Source organism: Megalobrama amblycephala, linkage group LG7, assembly GCF_018812025.1.
Source record: "Megalobrama amblycephala isolate DHTTF-2021 linkage group LG7, ASM1881202v1, whole genome shotgun sequence".
Classification (NCBI taxonomy): domain Eukaryota; kingdom Metazoa; phylum Chordata; class Actinopteri; order Cypriniformes; family Xenocyprididae; genus Megalobrama; species Megalobrama amblycephala.
Window position 1 is genome coordinate 47,795,902 of NC_063050.1, and position 21,218 is coordinate 47,817,119.

Consider the following 21,218-nt stretch of genomic DNA (forward strand, 5'->3'; position numbering starts at 1 on the left):
TTGCAAAAAAATAAACCCCGGACAGGGTGATCATGGATTTGTATTATCCCACTTATCATCCACCCACCAATTAAAGGGATAGGTCGCACAAAAATGAAAATTTGTTAATTGCTGTTAATTTACTCACCCTCAGGCCATCTAAGATGTTGATGACTTTTTTTCTTCAGTAGAACAATAAAGAAGATTTTTTGCTGAAATTGTGGTCCTCTGTGATTCACATAATGGAAGTCAATGGGTGCTGGCACTTGAAGATTAAAAAAAAAACATGCAGACAAAGCAAAATTAATACCCGCGGCTCCTGACGATACATTGAGGTCTTAAGAAGTGAAACAATCATTCTATGCAAGAAACTGAATATTATTTACAGCATTTTTCCCTGTAATCCAAAGCCTTGGAAAACGGTCCTGAGCGAATTCACAATAGTGTTTGCATCGCGGGTTTTATAACAGAGAGGGAAGTGTTGTATTGTTCATCAAAATCATACTTACTTGTGCTAACCCTGGATGCCATAAACTATATATGTGTGATTTCAATATTGAAGATTGATATTCCATAGATTCTCAACGTTTGAGCTCCCGCGCATACGTCATTATGCGACAGGAAGCTCGCGCTCCAGACTGTCGCGAATTCGCATGGAACCGTTTGCAGAGGCTGTGGATTACAGGTAATAAAGCTATAAATATTGTTCAGTTTCTTGCATAAACCAATCGTTTCGCTGCTTAAAGCAACACTATGTAGTTTTTCGACCTTAAAAATAATGTCTCTAAAATTATTTCAGTGGTAGAACAACTCTTACCCGGACGAATTCTACTGCCGCTGGCCCGCTGCTACCTGAGCAGCCTCCTAGCGGCTACAATCACACTCTGCAAGTTTTGTGTGGTTCGGGTCGGTACAGCGGAAGAGTGCGACCTGCTTTACGGCATGCGTCACATATTTTACTCGTGGCCTGGGTAGAGTTAGCCAACAGTTAACTATAAGACGAAACGATCTAATATGCAAGTCTCAAAACCATGCAGACAACATTTTATTCTATTATACAAATTACACCCTTTGCAAACAATGCTACATACGAACTATGCGGGCAAAAAAACTATTGCCCTTATCAACCACATGGGGGAACCGTGAGCAAATGTTCCATGTTGTTGCTTTAAGACCTCAATGTATCGTCATGAGCCGCGGGTATTAATTTTGTTTTGTCTGCATATGTTTTTTTGAATCTCAACGTAACGGCACCCATTGACTTCCATTATATGAATCACAGAGGACCACAGTTTCAGCTAAAAATCTTCTTTACTGTTCTACTGAAGAAGAAAAGTCATCTACATGTTGGATGGCCTGAGGGTGATTAAATTAACAGCAAATTTTTATTTTTGGGTGAATCCCTTTAAATAAATAAACGGACATGAAATAGGCCTATTGATTTCAGAAGAAACTGTATTATGTGAGAAGAAAGAGACCGTAGAGGGAAATGAGAGACATGAAACTAGCTCAGTCAATTATACAGTTTAGCAGCAATTATACAGTACGAAATTATTCGACCATGGAATTCTGTAATTGACCAATAAGAACTAAGTATTTTAGAGACACATTAATTAATATACTTTTACCAAAGAAAAAGGTGTCCCTGAAAACTGCCAATGGAATGAATGTATTGTTTTTACTGAATTACCTGAAGGTAACAGCTTGAGTCTCCCTCATTGGTTCAAACATCACAAGTTAAATAGGTTCCACAGCAATGCCGTTGAATAAATACTTTTGGTTCCCCAAAGAACCTTTCAGTGAACATTTCTTAAAAGAACTATTTTTCTTAATGTGAAGAACATTTCTATAATCTAAAGAACCTTTAGTGGTTCTATGGATGTTAAAGGTTCTTCAAGGAACCAATGATGCCCATAAAGAACCTTTTTTTTTTAAGTGTACAGTATCCATATTAAGCTTCACATTCCTGCAACATCTTTGCTGAGTAATCTAAAGTTACTATCACCTGGAACATCAGTAGAGGAAGTGAGTGTTTGCTGTGGCGATGTCTTATCTTCTGATCTACAACTCTTTGTTGGGACGCCAGCCTTTTTTCCATTTGCAACTTTGTATTTCGATTTGTAATGAGATTATTCCAACATATGAGTGAAGTAGATCAATTTTAGGCCTACATTGCTGAAAAAGTCCATACAAGATGAAGAGCAGTGAGTTTAATGTAATAGACCTACCACTATTCTCATTTGCCTAACATGAAAAAGCATGTCTTAGACTGCAATTTAATTAAAGATGGTATTTATATGTTCAGAATATTCATTATTATCATAATATTAATTCTGACATTTTTATATAGTGGAGTCAAAATTGACCTTCACATTTAGAATGTGGTTTCAAAATGTTGGTATCAATTGTACATCAATGCAACATGAGTTACAGTTTATCTGTGTGTTTTCAGGAATATCAGCCATAAATTCAAATAATGTGGCCTGTCAAGAGAATTATTTAGTGCGTAGTGTCTCCTTATGAACTCACCTTGAGTTTGACAAATGTGATCTTGAAATTTTTGACATTTTTGACATTGACAGCTTTGCCTTTTTTGTGTGCTCTATTTGTGATTCAGTCTACGCTCTGTATACATGTAAACACTGTTCCAAGGTGGTTCAGTGTTTGGTCAAGGGTGCATGTGTGTGTGGGTGGAGGCTGTTCATGCACCTCTATGCACTCATACAGATGCAAAGAGGTCTATCAATCATTGTCATTTCACTTCTAGAACTTTCATGTTCTTCCTTCCAGTTTTCTTATCTTTTCAAATCATCCTGCATTTCATATTCCTACGCTCCCGCATGTGCATGTGTTATATGATGTATTTGGTATTGTTGCTGTGGTTCCTCATAGTACACTTATGGGCATTCACCTTGAGTATCACTCTCACAACCTCTTTTAATTTTCAATATCTCTTATCTTGGTCGGAGTTCATATGTTCTGACACACACACACACACACACATATATATATATATATATATATATATATATATATATATGTTCTGTTATCAGCATTATAGGTAAAAGTAAAAGTGAATTTCAGAACTTCTTAGTCTTTGATATGTCTCTCTCTTGCTTTAATAGCACAGCACTCAAACAGCACACTCTAAAAAAATGCTGGGTTAAAAACAAGCTTTTGGATTGCTTTAACTCAGCGAATGGGTTGTTTTAACCCAGCGGTTGGGTTAAATGTTTGCCCTGCTGGATGCTTTTAACTCAACTATTGTTTATAAAGTACTTTATTGCTTGCTTAAAATTTAACATGTATTGACAAAATTAACATGTATTGATATGTTTCATGAATGAACATTTATTAAACATTAAGTTTAATGAATAATAATTAAACATTTATTAAATTGCTTATTAATAAATGTTCACCTTCTGATTATTGTTGCTGTCTTTAGTAATTATGTGTCTGATTTTTAATTTCCAACCTATTTTGGGTTGATTTTAAGCCAGACATATAGTAATTTTGGCAACACTTTAGAATACTGATCCTTCATTAATGAATGGCTACACAGGAACAAATGAGTAATGCATTATTAACACTATAGTAACGACTATTAACTAACAAGAAACTCTGATTAATGAATTAGTAAGTAATAGTGCTCAGTTGAAGGTGGTAGTTCACTATTAGCTAATCAGTAACTACTGTTTTTTCATACCTCCCAGAGAACTACTAAGAACTACTATATACAGGTTCATAATTAATATGAATAATTCATAATGTATATTTAATTCTAAAGTGAAGGTCATGGTAACACTCTAGTAATGACTGAAGTATTACCAAATCCTTCAGAAGGAATTACTAATTATTTGGATCAGTATTCTAAAGTGAAAAACATGATAATTCTCTAGTAACTACTTAAGTCAGTGTAAACTTTTGAGGTTTTTGTAAAGTATTGGATAGTAATAACTCAAGATTTACTACATAATTCTAAAGGAACCACTACTTATTTGGATCAGTATTCTAAAGTGAAGATCATGGTAACCCACTAGTAATAACTCAAGAGTTACTACATCCTTCTAAAAGAACTAATTATTTGGATCAGTATTCTAAAGTGAAGATCATGGTAACCCACTAGTAATTACTCAAGTGTTACCAAATACATCAGAAGGAATTACTGTACAAAACTGTACAAAAACCTCAAAAGTTTACAATGACTTCAGTAGTTATCATGTTTTTCACTTTAGAATACTGATCCAAATAATTAGCAATTCCTTCTGAAGGATTTGGTAATACTTCAGTCATTACTAGTGTATATAGTGTACCTGTATATAGTAGTTCTTAGTAGTTCTCTGGTATGTATGAAAAAACAGTAGTTACTGATTAGCTAATAGTGAACTACCTTCAATTGAGCACTATTACTAACTAATTCATTAATCAGAGTTTATTGTTAGTTAATAGTAGTTACTATAGTGTTAATAATGTATTACTCATTTGTTCCTGTGTAGTTATTCATCAATGAAGGATCAGCATTCTAAAGTGTTACCATAATGTTTAAACTGCCCAGCACGTTGGGCAAACATTTAACCCAACCGCTGAGGTAAAACAACCCAATCGCTGGGTTTGTCCAGTTTCAACCCAACTTGGGTTGTTTTTAACCCAGCATTCTTTAGAGTGCATAAACAAGAATTATTTTGTTCTCCAACATGATATGAGAATGATCCAAAGAGCGGCTTGTGCTTCAATGAAAGCCAGAACATCTGACCTTTCTTATATACAAAGGAGTTCATTGTGATGGTCAATGAAGTTCAAATGTGCTTGTATGGTAGCTAAAAAATAGCGTTTGGTAATTTCCATGAGGAAATTGGTGGGTGGGGAAATCATTTTTTCCTTTTCTCAAACTTTTGAACCCCTTATTTTACATTTCTCTGCATATGAAGTTGCTTTGTTTCTTGTAGCCTATTTGTTCTGTCAACCGCTTAATTGGCTTTTTTCATTATTCATTCCAAATACTTTACACTGTTATAAATTTCAACAGAACTGAACGAATAAAATAATAATAAAAATAAAAAACAAAGTGGCTTTTAAGTGACAGCCTGAAATGAATTAGCAAAGAAGTGACAGAAACGATTATGACAAGTTTAATAGATTTTGTAATGACATAATGATTTTCGGTGTAAAGGCACACAGGCATATGTTCATCCATCTGCATGCACTGTCTAAAAATAACAGCCTGAGCATCCTCAAAAAACGGCGCCGTTGGGCATCCCAGATCCCACTTCTGCGCGTTGAACGCGGCTCTTGCGTCATGCGTTTTTACATCACTCCTTTCAACCTGTCCTGTTCTTACAGCGGCTTTTACGTATCTTTACGCAACCCTATTGTAAAGTGATTCCCTCCCCGAATTCTTGAGCAGCACGACCGTGTTACGTCATTAAAGGTTCTGTTTTGTGATTTGTTCTGGGCGACTGTGGGCGGGACCTGGGCGCTCCGCTGGATATATTACGCGGGGCACCTTGGAGAGAGCCGGGTACGGCTCCATGTCACGGTGGGCATAGTGCTCCGGGAAAGGGGTGTAGTGTTACAAAGGAGGCAAGAAAGGAAACACGAGGGAATTCGCTTCTTCAATTGGACAAACAAATCCTTACAGTTCACAATGCCTGCTCAAAATAAAGATGAAGGAGGATGGAAGAAGTTTGTATGGAATTCAGAGAAGAAGGAATTTCTGGGGCGCACCGGTGGTAGTTGGTGTAAGTATAAACTATAGCTATACAATATCGACAGTTCCGCTGGATTTCAGCACGTTGGACAGCGCTGTGATGCCTGTCATCGCCGTTTCTATAGCAGCAGGTACAGATAGACTGCCAGTCTGGTCACGATGCAACCTGTATGATTTGACTTTGCAGCAAACGTCTCGCGGACTTTCATATATTGACATACGGACCCAACGCACGACTTGCCGCGTTAACTGGTGTATTTTGATAGTTCAAAGCATTCTTGAACATGCGGGTTCATTTGTTGGTGTTTTTCTGTGTCCCACCTGTTTCGTTGAGACCCCGCGTTCTTTAGACAGGCTTGACGTGTTTTTCGTTTTTCTACCTAAACAGAAAGATATATGAATGTATAACGAATGCTGTGCGTGAATTCGATGCTGATGGAGGAGCAAAAGGTCAACAAAGGACAGAATCAGATTATTGATCAGTTCGATTTTTGCTGCTCAGTACTAACGGGAAATTTAATAAAAATGATTTTCCTCCTCAAAAAGAAATAATTAAACAAAAAAACGAGAAGGCTAAAGGCATGTATTTGTATGAAAAAGCTGATTGTTTCTTCGCTGTACTTGACATGAAATCAATCAACATGTCATTTCATTAGTATACTTGTCATTATTAATGTAATACACATACAAAGGGTTAAAAATGCATCATTGTTCAAGGTGACTCAAGGTGAAAGGCCTAGTATTTGGGGTCTGACTGATTCATCTAAGGTTGCTCTGAATATTGACGTCATGTATTTGAGGCAGCAACAGTTTCTAATTGATAGACTCCATGCCTTCAGTTTTACAAATGCGGCTTACCTAATGTCTAAAGTTAACTCCGTTGTCTCGGTAAGTTATTGAATCTGCCTTCCAGTTGATATTATTTCATCTCAAAATACCTTGAATGTGTCTAGCCAGTTGTGTGTGGACATAAAATCCATGCTAGAGCTATTAAGTGTAAGAAGTTCCTAAGGATGGATGCCCAAATTGAGTCGTGCTTCAGCAAAGCAATGCATAATCACCTATAGATGTCAGTGCATCTCCTAGGATTTCGGATGGCCGTTACATCATACGTTAACATTCACTGAGCTTTAGTCCCAGTGACCCTCTGACATTGCTTTATGCACCACTGGAAACCACACAGACCTTGTGGCCTTGCCTAACTGCGCATGAGCAATTGAAATTGAGTTTAGCATTGTAATGATTTATTCAAATCTGCATCATCTGAACAGGCTGTCAGTGAATTCTTTTGGGATAAAAGTGGATAGACTGGTTTGACTGGTCTGGAAAGAACTTAAGATATGACCCTACCGGTTTTACTGCACTGTGATGCCCTTACACATTTGTTGATGTTTGAGACATTGAGATTACTCATCATATCCTGTCATGCTGGCACCTCTATATTTTCTGGGGACAGACTGAGGACATTTGTATTGCTGGTGTGTGTCAGCAGTTTCGCCTGTTTGATGTAGCATCAGTGAGCTTCCTGGGATCAGTTTGTTCCAAGTAGTAGTTTTCAATAATACTTATTCTTTAATGTATGAATTTTGTAAATATAGGTTGTATATGTATAAATAAGTTCTAGTAATAATGACTTGAGTTCCTTCAGTAAACATTTTTGGACTGGACTTTTCTCTAAGAAAAAAAAAAAAAAAAAAAAACCCTGCTTTATTGTATTGCCGGTTTTAACCATCGATTAAAAGCAATTAAAAACAGAAGCATGTCCATAAAAAAAAATAAAAAAAATAAAAAAATAAATAAATAAAAATGTCTCTAATTCGCATGCTGAAATATGATCTCATCTCTCTCCCCACAGCAAAAATCTTCCTCTTCTATCTCATCTTTTATGGCTGTCTGGCCGGGATCTTTATCGGCACCATCCAGATTCTCCTCCTAACCCTGAGCGATTACAAACCCACCTGGCAGGACAGAGTAGCCCCTCCAGGTAAGAGCTTTGTTATGGTGGCTGTCCCACCCTTTATATTTTTGGTAGATTTTGTTGTGAGTGTAAGCCGAGGTTGAAGTATTATCCAATGGTTTGTGAAGCCCTAGGGGTTCATGATGGAACTTCATGGGGCCATTTTAAATAAAAAGTCGAAAATTAAAAACAAAAAGAATATAATTTAGCTAAAAAATATGGCTCATTATTAAAAAAAAATTGCAATTTTTTCAATTTATTATATTTATTAGAAGACTTTTTTATTTCATATTTCAAACTATTTCTTACAGAGCCCTGCACATGGCATCCAGGAAAAAAATAGTAGGCTAAATCATGCGCACGATTTACTAATTTGTTCCCTCGATTTATAAATCATGCGCACGATTTACTAATTTGTTCCCCCGATTTATAAATCATGCGCACGATTTACTAATTTTGTTCCCTCGATTTATAAATCATGCGCACGATTTACTAATTTGTTCCCTCGATTTATAAATCATGCGCACGATTTACTAATTTGTTCCCCCGATTTATAAATCATGCGCACGATTTACTAATTTGTTCCCTCGATTTATAAATCATGCGCACGATTTACTAATTTGTTCCCTCGATTTATAAATCATGCGCACGATTTACTAATTTGTTCCCCCGATTTATAAATCATGCGCACGATTTACTAATTTGTTCCCCCGATTTATAAATCATGCGCACGATTTACTAATTTGTTCCCTCGATTTATAAATCATGCGCACGATTTACTAATTTGTTCCCTCGATTTATAAATCATGCGCACGATTTACTAATTTGTTCCCTCGATTTATAAATCATGCGCACGATTTACTAATTTGTTCCCTCGATTTATAAATCATGCGCACAATTTACTAATTTGTTCCCTCGATTTATAAATCATGCGCACAATTTACTAATTTTGTTCCCTCGATTTATAAATCATGCGCACGATTTAGCAAATCGAGGGAATGAAATAGTATATCGTCTGCATGATTTAATAAATTGAGGGAACGAAATAGTAAAACGTCTGCACGATTTAGCAAATCAAGCGAACGAAATAGTAAATCGTCCACACGATTTAGTAAATCGAGGAAATGAAATAGTTAAACGTCTGCATGATTTAGCAAATCGAGGGAACGGAATAGTAAATAATGTGCACGATTTACTTTTTTTCTTGCATATCATGTACAGTACTTTCCTATTCCATCAGGGAGTTTTAAAGGGATACTAGTTCACCCAAAAATGAAAATCCTGTCATCATTTACTCACCCTCAAGTTTTTCCAAACCTGTATGAATTTCTTTCTTCTGCTGAACACAAAAGAAGATATTTTGAAGAATGTCAGTCATCTCAATGGGGCCCATCCACTGTTTGGTTACCGACATTCTTCAAAATATCTTCTTTTGTGTTCAGCAGAAGAAAGAAATTCATACAGGTTTGGATCAACTTGAGGGTGAGTAAATGACAGAATTTCTTTTTTGGGTGAACTATCCCTTTAAGTGATTTTTAACAGATTTATTGTTGTCCATTTTTAAGTTACAGCCCAGAAAAACTATAACATGCTACTTGCTGTTACTAGTCGATGGCAGTAGTATTAGTTGAAATTTTCATGCAAGAGAAAAATGTATTGAACAAAAATATGTGTGCGCACATCTATACAAGATGTTGATATTTATGGTTCATTTTCCTGGTAGAGAATTTTTAAAAACTATTTTTGTTTGCATGGAGTCTAGAAATTAGCCTGGATGAAACACATTAGCCTGGATGAATAATTGTGGTCCCCTTAGTTGATTAGGTTTGGGACACGCTGTTCCTTTTGCTGTCACAGTTGCCATTCCTCTCGCTGTTTAAAGTGAGGCTTGAAGGCTTGGATCAATCTGATAAACATTTGGAGGGTTCAGGGAACAGATCAAGGGCTAAGAGAGCGCTGGGCACTTGGGAATTGATAATCTGTTAGTTTTACGTTCACTGGTGAAATATTTCACATGTTTTCTTGATAGAACAGAAGGCATATTAAGGGGAACAGAATGAGAAACAGACACCTTTCAAAACACACTTTAAAGAGAAACTGATGTCTCTCCTCTGCAAGACTTATTAAGGATCATGGGAATGATCTAAATGATCCAAAATATGGTTTGCAAAGATTTCTGCGTTTATTTTCTTTCTCCCTCTAACAATCACAGAATGTTCCTTTATGATTTATTTACAACTCTGAGCCATTGCTAGACTAGGAGCATTCAAGCTTTGCAAACTGTTTTCAGAAAATGCTTTCTTTTTGCATGTGATTCTGTTACAAAAGATGTATTTTGATTGCAAAATGCAAAATGCAAAACCACTTCAGTTATCAAATAGATAGGCTTTGTCCATTTGCCAGGTGCATCAGAATATCACCAGTCTGTAACTATTGCTAATATTTTGTGCATAATTTCATGTTGTAATAATTTTATTTTATCCTTAAATATGACATTAGATGGAGAGTCATGGAATTTGGAAACATTCCTTTATGATTATTTTTTTCACACTTGCCCAATTGATGTAAAGGTGTTTGCCAAACAAACACTTTGTCCAAAGTCAAATACTTCTCTACTATATAGTATGCGGTAAAAACAGTATGCCAAAAGAATAGTTTGTCCGAATACATAGTATTCTAAAAACAGTAGTGTGAAATATTCTGTCGAGATTCTGAAGTGCGCATTCGATGGATACTTTACTATCCCATGAGGCCACGGGAGAGGTTTTATGAATGGCAGTGACGTAACTGATGCTGGTTGGTCATGTGACAGTAACAACGTGGCGGATGTAGTACATCTGAATGTCATTCATTCTACCCATATTCATTCTATATAACATACTTTTGTAATGGTTGTTAAGTAAATTCAAAAGTACTTTAATTACCCACAATGAAGGCTGATGTTCCAAAGAATTTAGGACTGACTGAGTTATAGGTTCAAAAAGGCTAGACAAAGATTCAGATGAGTCAAATGAGTAAAGATTCAAAGGATTAACTGTCCAACAAATGTGTCTCTGCAAAAATTGATTTAATGTATTTATATGTTAATTTATCGGTGCACAGGGCTCAGTCACTTCCCACGTTCAGACAAGGCTGAGCTGATCTTCTCTCCGGATGACGTGGAGACGTTTCTGAAATACACCAAAGTCATGAAAGATTTCCTAGGACCTTATGACCTGGAAAACCAGCGGGACCAAATGAAGTTTGAGGACTGTGGAGGTACCAGATTACACATTTTTCTTCTGTTACTTGAGTCCAAAATGAATATGGATGTTCTCTCAGCAGGATCAGTGTTTTCATTAGCCTACAAAAAGCAAAATATATTATGAATTATACCACACACTGCTATACAGCTTTAGCTTACATTTTCAATTAACAGAAAATCTTTTACATGTCCCAAAAAATTAACATGTAGCCTTATATAAGACAGCAACATAGTGTGGCCCAGATCCGGCCCACATCTGGTACATGTGGATTACACGCGGACCAGATGTGGGCCACATCTGGGCCGGCACTATGTTGCCGTCAGGGACAGTACATGTCTACATAATTTTTTATTTCTGTTTTCACAGATCAACCCCAGACCTACAAGGAAAGAGGTGGTTTAGAGAGTGACATGGGTGTCAGGAAGGCATGCCAGTTTTCAAAGACTTGGCTAGGACCCTGCTCTGGCATTGAGGATCGTGATTTTGGATTCTCAGAGGGGAAGCCCTGCTTGATTGTCAAGCTCAACAGGATTGTGAACTTCAGACCGAAGGTTTGTTCCATTCATGCAATATTTTAAAGGGCACCTATTATGCCCCTTTTTACAAGATGTAAGTATTGGTCTTGGGTGTCCCCAGAATGTATTTGTGAAGTTTCAGCACAAAATACCCCACAGTTAATTTATTATAACCATTTGAAAATGTCATTTTTGGGGCCTGTTTTAAAAAGAGCTGTTTTGGTGTGTACCACCTTAAATATAAATGAGCTGCATATCCCCGCCCTGCCTTTGGATGAGGGCGTAACTTGCATACCTATGGCAATAAACAGTCAGTAGAAGCAGAATGGCTGAGAGTGAGAGACCCGCTGTTTTGTATGGCATTCAGCCGTACATGTTTGAACCGGAATCAGACCCAGATGATGAAGAGACTCCGGCAGAAGAAACACAATTGAGAATGGAGCAGGACGTCTCTGAATGGTTATTTGATACATTTATGTACTTATAGAGTTTTAATCACGTCCCCTTTGCAATTATGGATGTGCAACACACACACACACACACACACACACTGTGAAACGTTCGCGCAATTTTTTGAAACTACAAACACAAATACTGTGATAACGTTTGCTAAGTAAACATACACAGTTTTTAATACAATATCTTTAAAAAATATATATATACGTGTGGATACACACTATACAAACAAGGTTTAAATTATATAACGTTACACAGACATTCTACGACGACGACAACAACTTTAGACGCATTTGTTATTGAATTGGCTGACATCGACTGAAATGACTATTTGCTCAAAAAACATTAAATACACTTACTTCTTCTGGAGGTGACGTTGGATCGCGAACAGTAGGCAACGATCCACACTTGAGGATTAACTTTGAAGCAAGACCTGCTTTGAATTGACCCTCGTTCTCAAAACAGTCAGTCAAAAAATGATTCGCGCAAACATAAACGTATTTTGGAATTTTGAGTGGCGCCTTTCCTTCGTAAATAAAATCCATCCACTGCGTTTTCAGTGGCTCTGATGTCGGAAGTAAGTGAAAACTACTATGTTCATTATTACATCCCACAACAGAACACTTATGTTTCTTAGGAGACATTACCGGCTGTCGTTGAAACAATGGAGGATGGTTGACAGATCACCGAGGGCGGGGTCTATGCCAAAACCAGATTGTCAATCAAACCACGTGGGTGGGGCTTAGCGCATTTCTACGTCACAGTGAGAGCAATCTTAGAACAGGGCGTTCTGAGACAGTGCTTATGAATTATTGAGATTGTAAAAACCACTGGGTGGATTTTTCTCATTCTAGGGTGGTTTTGCTCACACACTGCCAACACACATTTATGGTCAAACACCATGTAAAAGTGAATTTTGCATAATAGGTGCCCTTTAAAAGTTTTAAGCCAGTTATTTATATCTTTTGCTGTAGTGTGTCAGTAGGATATGTCAGTTTACATTTCCAAACATTCCTTTTGACATTAATTGAAATAATCCAGTGAGATTTTTGAATGCACAAGGAGTCTGACAAAAGCCGGTGCTCCACACGGAGATCTGATCTCACCACCTGCAAAGCTACAGTACTGTGAAAAGTTTTAGGCACTTGTGTAAAAATGTTGTAAAGTGAGGATGCTTTGAAAAATAATGTCATAAATAGATTTCAATTATCAATTAACTTCTATCAACTAAATTATATCAATATTTGGCGTGACCAACCTTTTGTGCTTAAAATAGCTTTATAGGTACACTTGCACATATTTTTTCAGATAGCTTTGCAGGTAGGTTTCTTCAAGCGTCTTGGAGACGTTGCCATCGTTCTTCTAGATTTAGTCTGTCTCAGTTTTTTCTGTTTCCTCATGTAATCCCAGATGGACTTGATAATGGTGAGATCAGATCATATCAGATGTTGTCAGACTCCTTGTGCATACAAAAATCTCACCCGATTATTACAATTAACGTCAAAAGGAAATTTTGGAAATGTAAACTATTTCCTACTGACTCACTACAGCTAAAGATATAAAAAACTGGCTTAAAACCTTTTTTTTTTTTTTTTTTGGTAAAAATACTAACGTGCCTAACTAACATACTGTACATATATATAATAATCGAGCCCTAATATATATATATATATATATATATATATATATATATATATATATTAGGGCTCAATTATTTTGGTACTCGAGTAATCAGTCGATTATTTTGATGATTAATCGAACAATCGGACCTAGGCAAAACTTTTAAAGATGACTTAAAATACATATATAATAACAATGAGGCAGTAATATTTGGTTCAAATAAAATATCAAAAGCAAGTGATCATATGGTTTTATAGAATAACACTGTTAAAATACATAATATAAAGGCAGAGGGCGCCAACAACCTGATTTTGTTACACTTTACAGCAGATCAAATATGCCAAAGGACATTTAATTCAAATGTTTAGTTCATCATTAATATTTGGCCACTTCTTTATAGAAATGCTACAGCCACTGAAGTTTCTTGAACAAGAATACAAGAACATTGAAACATTGCAAACTCAGAGCAAGGCTTTAAAGGTGCAGTGTGTAAGTTTTAGCGACATCTAGCGGTGTGGTTGCAAACTGCAACCAATGGCAGCTCACCCCTCCCTTTTGAAGCAAAATAGAAAAGCTACTGTGGCCGTCATCGTTCAACGTAGTGACAATGCAAGCTGCCTCTAAAAACGCAAATGATTTAGAGGAAGAACAACATAGTAACTAAACACGCTCTGTAGAGTGTTTGTCCGTTTAGGGCTGCTGTAGAAACATGCTGGCGCAAAATGACGACTTGACATGGAGGGGGGACCTGCGGTGTATGTAGATATAAATGGCTCATTCTAAGGAAATAAAAACTTAACAGTTCATTATGTAAAGTCTTTATACACCGCTGAAAACATAGTTATGTATATTACATATATAATAGATCCTCCCAAATTTTACACATTGCACCTTTAAACGTTTGTTTTGAAACAGTTTGCATATTTAGAAACATATTGATATTGATATTTATAAATTATTTACTATATAAATCTGATGAAAGATAAATCTGCTTCGTTAATACTTTTGATTTTTTTATTTAAAAAATCTACAAAAATCCAACCTTTCATTGGAGAATAACAATTTTAAATGGGGGGAAAATCTCATTATGAGAGAAATGTTTTTCTCTAATACACATTGCTCACAATTAATCATACCCTTTTATTCAATACTTTTTGCAACCTCCTTTTGCCAAGATAACAGCTCTGAGTCTTCACCTATAATGCCTGATGAGTTTAACACCTGACAAGAGATCAGAGACCATTCCTTCATGCAGAATCTCTCCAGATCCTTCAGATTCCCAGATCCATGCTGGTGCTTCTTCTCTTCAGTTCACTCCAATCATTTTCTTTAGGGTTCAGGTCAGAGGACTGGGATGGTCATGGCAGAAGCTTGGTTTTGTGCTCAGTGACCCGGTTTTGTGTTGGTTTTGATGTTTGTTTTGGATCATTGTCCTGATGGAAGATCCAACCACAGCCCATTATTGGATTTCTAGCAGAAGCGATCAGGTTTTGATTTTTTATCTGTTGGTATTTGGTAGAATCCATGATACCATATATCTGAACAAGATGTCCAGGACTTCCAGCACAAAAATAGGATATAGGATATATTTAACCGTGGACATGGGGTACTTTTTAATCCATGTGTGCACCAAACCCATCTGGTGGGTTTGCTGCCAAAAAGCTCTTTTTTTTAGTTTCATCTGACCATAAAACATTTGAAAAGTAACTGACACGACTGGAACTTCAAACGGGATGGGTTCTATGGTCAGATGAAACAAAAAATTAGCTTTTTGGCAGCAAACACTCAAGATTGGTTTGGTCCTTACAGGGGTAAAAAGTACCCCATGTGTACAATGAAATATACTGCTGTATCTTTACTGTTGTGAGCCTATTTTTCTGCCGGAGATCCTGGACATCTTGTTCAGATACATGGCATAATGGATTCTATCAAATACCAACAGATAAAAAATCAAAACCTGACTGTCCCTGTTAGAAGTCATTGTTGTGATTGGACCTTCCATCAGGATAATGATCCAAAACAAACACCAAAACCAACACAAAAATGGGTCACTAAACACAAAACCAAGCTTCTGCCATGGCCATCCAGTCCCCTGACCTGAACCCTAAAGAAAATGAGTGGAGTGAACTGAAGAAGCACCAGCATGGAGCTGGAATCTGAAGGATCTGGAGAGATTCTGTATGAAGGGATGATCTCTGATCTCTTGTCAGGTGTTCTCCAAACTCATCAGGCATTATAGGAGAAGACCCAGAATTGTTATTTTGGCAAAAGGAGGTTGCAAAAAGTATTGAATAAAGGGTATGATTAATTGTGAGCAATGTGTATTAGAGAAAAACATTTCTCTCATAATGAGATTTTCCCCCCATTTAAAATTATTATTTTCCAATGAAAGGTTGGATTTTTGTAGATTTTTAAAATAAAAGATCAAAATGATTAATGATGCAGATTTATTTTCACAGCCTTCTTTGGTCATATATACCAAGGGTATGAATAATTTTTAACACAACTGTATATACGTGGAGCATGTAGCATAAGAAGCATGTTGCATGTAAGATCCTCCTGGTGTAAAAGTCAGAACAATTTTATTTAAAAAATGTCTTTTTTCCTTTTAGACACCAAAGACAAATGACAGCATTCCAGAGGAGGCACAGTACAAAGTCCAGTCCCACGTGATTCCTATCCACTGCACAAACAAGGTAAGCAATCCTTTCGCCACTCCGCCGAGTACACTTAATGCCTCCGTAAAATAGTAAAAAATGTTGCTAACCGACAGCATATATTCTCTTGCCTGCAGAAAGAAGAGGATGCAGGTAAGCTCGGCGAGGTGAAGTACTACGGTATCGGAGAAGGCTTCCCCCTTCAGTATTACCCCTACTACGGGAAACTCCTGCACCCTCAGTACCTGCAGCCCCTGGTGGCCATCCAGTTCGTCAACATCACCTTGAACACGGATATCCGCGTGGAGTGCAAAGTGTACGGGGAAAACATTTATTACAACGAAAAGGATCGCTACCAGGGACGATTCGATATTAAACTCGGTGTGCACAGATCATGACCTCTGAACAGAGTACCTCCTCTCTCTCCCTATTTAAAGGCAAACTAAGGCTCCTCTTCTGACTTGAGATACAAAGGCACCAGAGAAAAGTTTCTCATCGGTCTTCCACAGTTGTTTAACCGAGGGGATGTTTTTTTGAATGTACAAGTGTCTCATGTCAGAAAGAGGCCTCATTTTAGTTTAGGAGAGATTAATTAACAAAACAAAAAAAACAAAAAGCAAATAAAAGAATATTTAAAAACGCTAGTCTAAAACAACATACCATCTTAGACATGTGGGACCTAACATTGTCTGTACTCTTTACTTCAAGCTTTCTGCTTACAGTCTAGGGTTAGAAAGTTAATGCCTGGAGGATTAGCCATAGCATAAAAAATTTATTCTACTACCGATTGAGAACTGTCCACGATCAAAAGGGGCATGTTGTTTTACTGTAAATTACATTTCCTCTACCAATGTAGCCAGCACAGTTTTGTCCTTCTTGTATTGTATTGCTGCCTCGTGTGATTTCCCTATATTTAGAAAGAGCACAGTAGTTGCATATGTAGGTTGTTTCAAGCCACGCCATGTGTGTGATTCAGCTTCATTTGTCAAACGTGCCTACATATATGTATAGTTACTAAATGGAAATACACTGGCCTCTTAACATTGCCTTTCGGGGGTATTGATGTTCTATCTTTGCATTTTTTAGGTGTATTATAGGTGGGTAATGAACCTTTTTTTCCCTAATTCACTACAATGTAGAGGGAAGATTGTACTTCTCTTTGATGATTCGTTTTCACTGAATGTAGATGTTGCCTTTGGTTTTATGGTGTCATTCACGTGTGGAGGGACCCGCTACTGTAGCTTTGATTTATTTTTTTTATTTTTTTTTTTTACGACTTTTCGTTTTCTTCCTTGCCTTTTCGTTCTTCTCTTTAATGAAGACGTCACACGGCGTGGTCGAATGTTTTAAATTTCACTATTTATTAAGTGGTGACCTTAAATATTCTGTTCTTGCACATGCTCATGTTCTGCAGAAACTCGTCATGAATGTTAATAATGCCAAAGCCATTAAGATTATTCTAGATTCTATCAGAAGTAATGCAATACCCTGTCCATTGGGATGTTTTGTAGGTGTGCGCAATCAGTGTCAAACATCAGAAATGTCAAATTTCACGAGTCCCACAAGCTCTCATGTTTGAAACTAAACTGGAAAAGACTAACCAAAATAAAGATGAGACTCTAAAATTGTGCTGTTTTTTATTCTGTACATCTTCTAAGGTAATATTTTAATGAAAAGTCATTTTAAGATCTCATGTTTACTTTTTTTTTCTTTATAGCTTTATAAAATATATATCATTTAAAGACAGCTTTTGTAATTCACATTTGGATATGATTACAATATGCAAAATAAGTCTTTCCACATCAAGACATTTGCACAGTCTAAAGAAAAGAAATTATAAGATATTTGTAACAAAACAGAGGACAAAAATGTAATCTTAAGACTTTGACCTTTCTAATTATTTATATTTTGTCAAGAATAAATAAAATATTACATTTAAAAGTATTTTTAAAGTAAAATATTACTTTATGCTGTAAATATATAAAAACCTACACTAAATGGGTTAAAAACAACCCAAGTTTTGTTGAAAATGGACAAACCCAGCGGTTGGGTTAAATGTTTGCCCAACGTACTGGAGAGTTTTATTTAACCCAACTATTGTTTAAAAATTACTGTATGCTTGCTTAAAATGGACCCAAAATAGGTTAAAAATCAGACGTATAATTACTAGAGGTAACAATAATCAAAAGGTCAACATTTAATAATAATTTAATACATTTTGTTTAATTATTATTCATTAAACTTATTAATAAATGTTAATTTATTAAACATATTAATAAATTTTGATTTCCAACATACTTTGGGTTCATTTTAAGCAAGTATACAGTAATTTTTAAACAATAGTTGAGTTAAAAAAAAAAGTCTACCCAACCTCTAGGTTAAAAAGAACCCAATTGCTGGGTTTGTCCATTTTCAACCCAACTTGGGTTGTTTTTAACCCAGCATTTTTTAGAGTGTAGAAAATGGTCACCAATCCTCTGCTGAATATATATGCAAAACAAGTATTTTCACAAGAAGACATTTTCACAGGATGACTGTGAGGCTTTGAGCAAAACATTTAAACTGATATGTATTTGGCACACACTCCAGCTGATTAAGTTAAAGTGCAGAGAGAAAAGAGCAAGAGAGAGAATCCAAATGAGACTGAAGACAGCTCCCATCAAGCTCCTGCAGGGATGAGATACTGAATACAATCCTGAATTTTAGGTGTTGGTACACCTAGGAATTGAAAGCAATTCTACCTGCTCTGTCACCATATCACTGACTGATCTTTGATGGTGATTAACTAATGTGGGCCTTGATAAATTAAAAATGTGCTTTGGCACCCGAGAGGATCAGTGTGTGTTAAGCAGAGCTATCTGATATCTTCAGACGTGTGATGTCTACATGTGTCTCACAGTGAGTAAAAATACTTGCTTCAGAATATGTGTTTGTGTGAGAGAAAAGAGTATATGCAAGAGTATATTTATTATATAATTACATAATAAAAATGAAAAGAACAGCTTTTAAGAGATGCAAAGTGCGATTCATTTATAATGGACAACATAACAGCCATCACCGCCAATATCTGTCACAGCTGTTTTCATAAGCATAACTGAAACGCTTTTTTGAGTGGCAATCAATGCCAGAAATAATGCTTCAATCATGAATCTTGCATTAATAAAACACTTCATGTTGCTGATAAAGCTGCACTGTGTTGTCAAATGAAATATGAAAGTAGTATTCAAAATAACGTATACATAATATTTGCAGGATGGAATTTGTGAATCCCTTTGCAAGTAAGAGAGCAATAAGTGAGATAACAGATCTTTTCTTTGTTCTTTGTGAACTCTGTGTCCTGATTTTAGTTGGATCACCACTGCTAGAGAAAATAACAATAGTGTTGCATTTCCTCCCATTGTGTGCTATGTGCCTGACCTTGGATTTTAGAGGCCAAAATAAGTTTTTGTATCCTTCTCCACCCTCAGTACTGGTACTATTCACAAATAAGGTACAGTACACTTTGGTGTCATCACCGAGGTGATAATGCACACATGTATAAAGGCTATGTTAGCTACATATACGTGTGTTTATTTATTTTGTTTAATAAAAAACTATGGGCTCTGTTCATACGCCGCTGTTTAAAACTGCACGAACCATCCATTCAAGACATAGCTAAGGCTGATTGTCTGAATATTTTGTTGTCACCACTGTTGAGATTCATATGCCGATTACTTGTAATTGTGGTTTATTATTTTTTGCTCACGATTTTTATCTTCAATCTTCTGATTATTGAAGTATAGTGTGGTCTCATGTTGCAGTAAAACAGGTATTATAGTATCAATGGCAAAACACAATTGTTATGTTCAAATAACATCAGTGATTCAGGCTCAAACCATCAATAGCTTAAAAAAATCATCATCTGATTTCATGTAAGCTTTTTTCTACTGCAAATGCGTTTCACAAACACACACTCACAGCAGCCAGAGAAGACAAACATATTATAAGAGCCCAACTAATGGAAACACCAATCACCATTATGGAACAAACATGACCGTTAAACTTCTGTTAATTCTCAATAAGAACTTCTGTAGATGAATGACAGAAATAAAGTCAATTTGGTTAGTAATACGTGAAGCTGTAATATTGTTTGTGGAGTTGTTTAACCCTCCTCTGCTGAGATCTGGAGAGATTAAATGTCTTCTTTTATCTTCAGTTGATTTAATCTAAGGCTGTGGCTGAAGTCAGTTGTAGCTCTTGTGTTTTTCTGATGTCTCTTTTTTCTGCTTGTTAACAAGCTTGTTATGCTAAGATGATTCTATACATAATATATAAAGATTTTGTGGCTCAGATAAGGTCCACTTCTGGTTTACTTCTTTGCTCTTGGCAGGCATGTGGCACTGCTATGGCCTGCTTGTGGATCTGATCTGGTAAACAGGAGTGGTCCGCCCAAGTGCCATCATTCTACACCACAAGTGGCCCAGATCATCAAACCACACGTGGCAGATGTGGGCCGGCACAAAGTTGTTATCTGGGAAGTGTCATTTGGAAATCATTTATAGAGTTAGTTGTAGTGTGTCAGTAGGAAATATCAGTTTACATTTTGCCATTAATTGTAATAATTCAGTGAGATTTTTGTGTCCAGATGGACTCGATGATGGTGAGATGATGTGGAGCACCAGCTGTTGTCAGACTCTTTGTGTATACAAACATTTCACTGGAATATTACAAAAATGTAAACTGGGGGGGGGTGCCTAAGACTTTTGCACAAAACTATAATCAGAGGGAATAGTGGTTCCATGCATTTGGGAAGTTTTTCGTTAAAAATACAAAAAGAAGTAGAACAATGTGGGGAAAAAAGTAAAGCCACCCATAAGGCCTGTCTGCGTCACCACAACATGTCCATAGGGAACCATTTCTATGTGGGAGAGATGCAATTGTTGATTTATGACGGAGGTTTTAAGGCTTTTCTCTCACACACTTCACCCTTTGCTATAACACACTCCCATGCTATTAAATATATATATATATACTACCGTTCAAAAGTTTGGGATCGGTAAGATTTTTAATATTTTTAAAAGAAGTTTCGTCTGCTCACCAAGA

The 21,218-nt window shown here is 36.4% G+C and overlaps 1 protein-coding gene across 1 annotated transcript; it reads left to right on the top strand.

Annotated features, from left to right (window-relative positions):
* The first annotated feature begins 5,481 nt into the window (after window positions 1–5,481).
* atp1b1b (ATPase Na+/K+ transporting subunit beta 1b) lies at window positions 5,482–17,761 on the top strand. The gene is made up of 6 exons (XM_048197881.1): window positions 5,482–5,717; window positions 7,542–7,670; window positions 10,746–10,901; window positions 11,255–11,439; window positions 16,092–16,175; window positions 16,274–17,761. Exons 1-6 carry the CDS (start codon window positions 5,624–5,626, stop codon window positions 16,532–16,534), a joined length of 909 nt encoding a protein of 302 aa, XP_048053838.1. The 5' UTR covers window positions 5,482–5,623; the 3' UTR covers window positions 16,535–17,761.
* Window positions 17,762–21,218: the final 3,457 nt, after the last annotated feature.

What these genes read in the sequence shown, in the direction of transcription:
- atp1b1b (XM_048197881.1), top strand. Translation starts at nt 5,624, where the DNA reads ATGCCTGCTCAAAATAAAGATGAAGGAGGATGGAAGAAGTTTGTATGG. An exon ending in GCGCACCGGTGGTAGTTGGT is followed by an intron (nt 5,718 to 7,541) that starts GTAAGTATAAAC and finishes CTCTCCCCACAG; the next exon opens with CAAAAATCTTCCTCTTCTAT. An exon ending in GAAGTTTGAGGACTGTGGAG is followed by an intron (nt 10,902 to 11,254) that starts GTACCAGATTAC and finishes CTGTTTTCACAG; the next exon opens with ATCAACCCCAGACCTACAAG.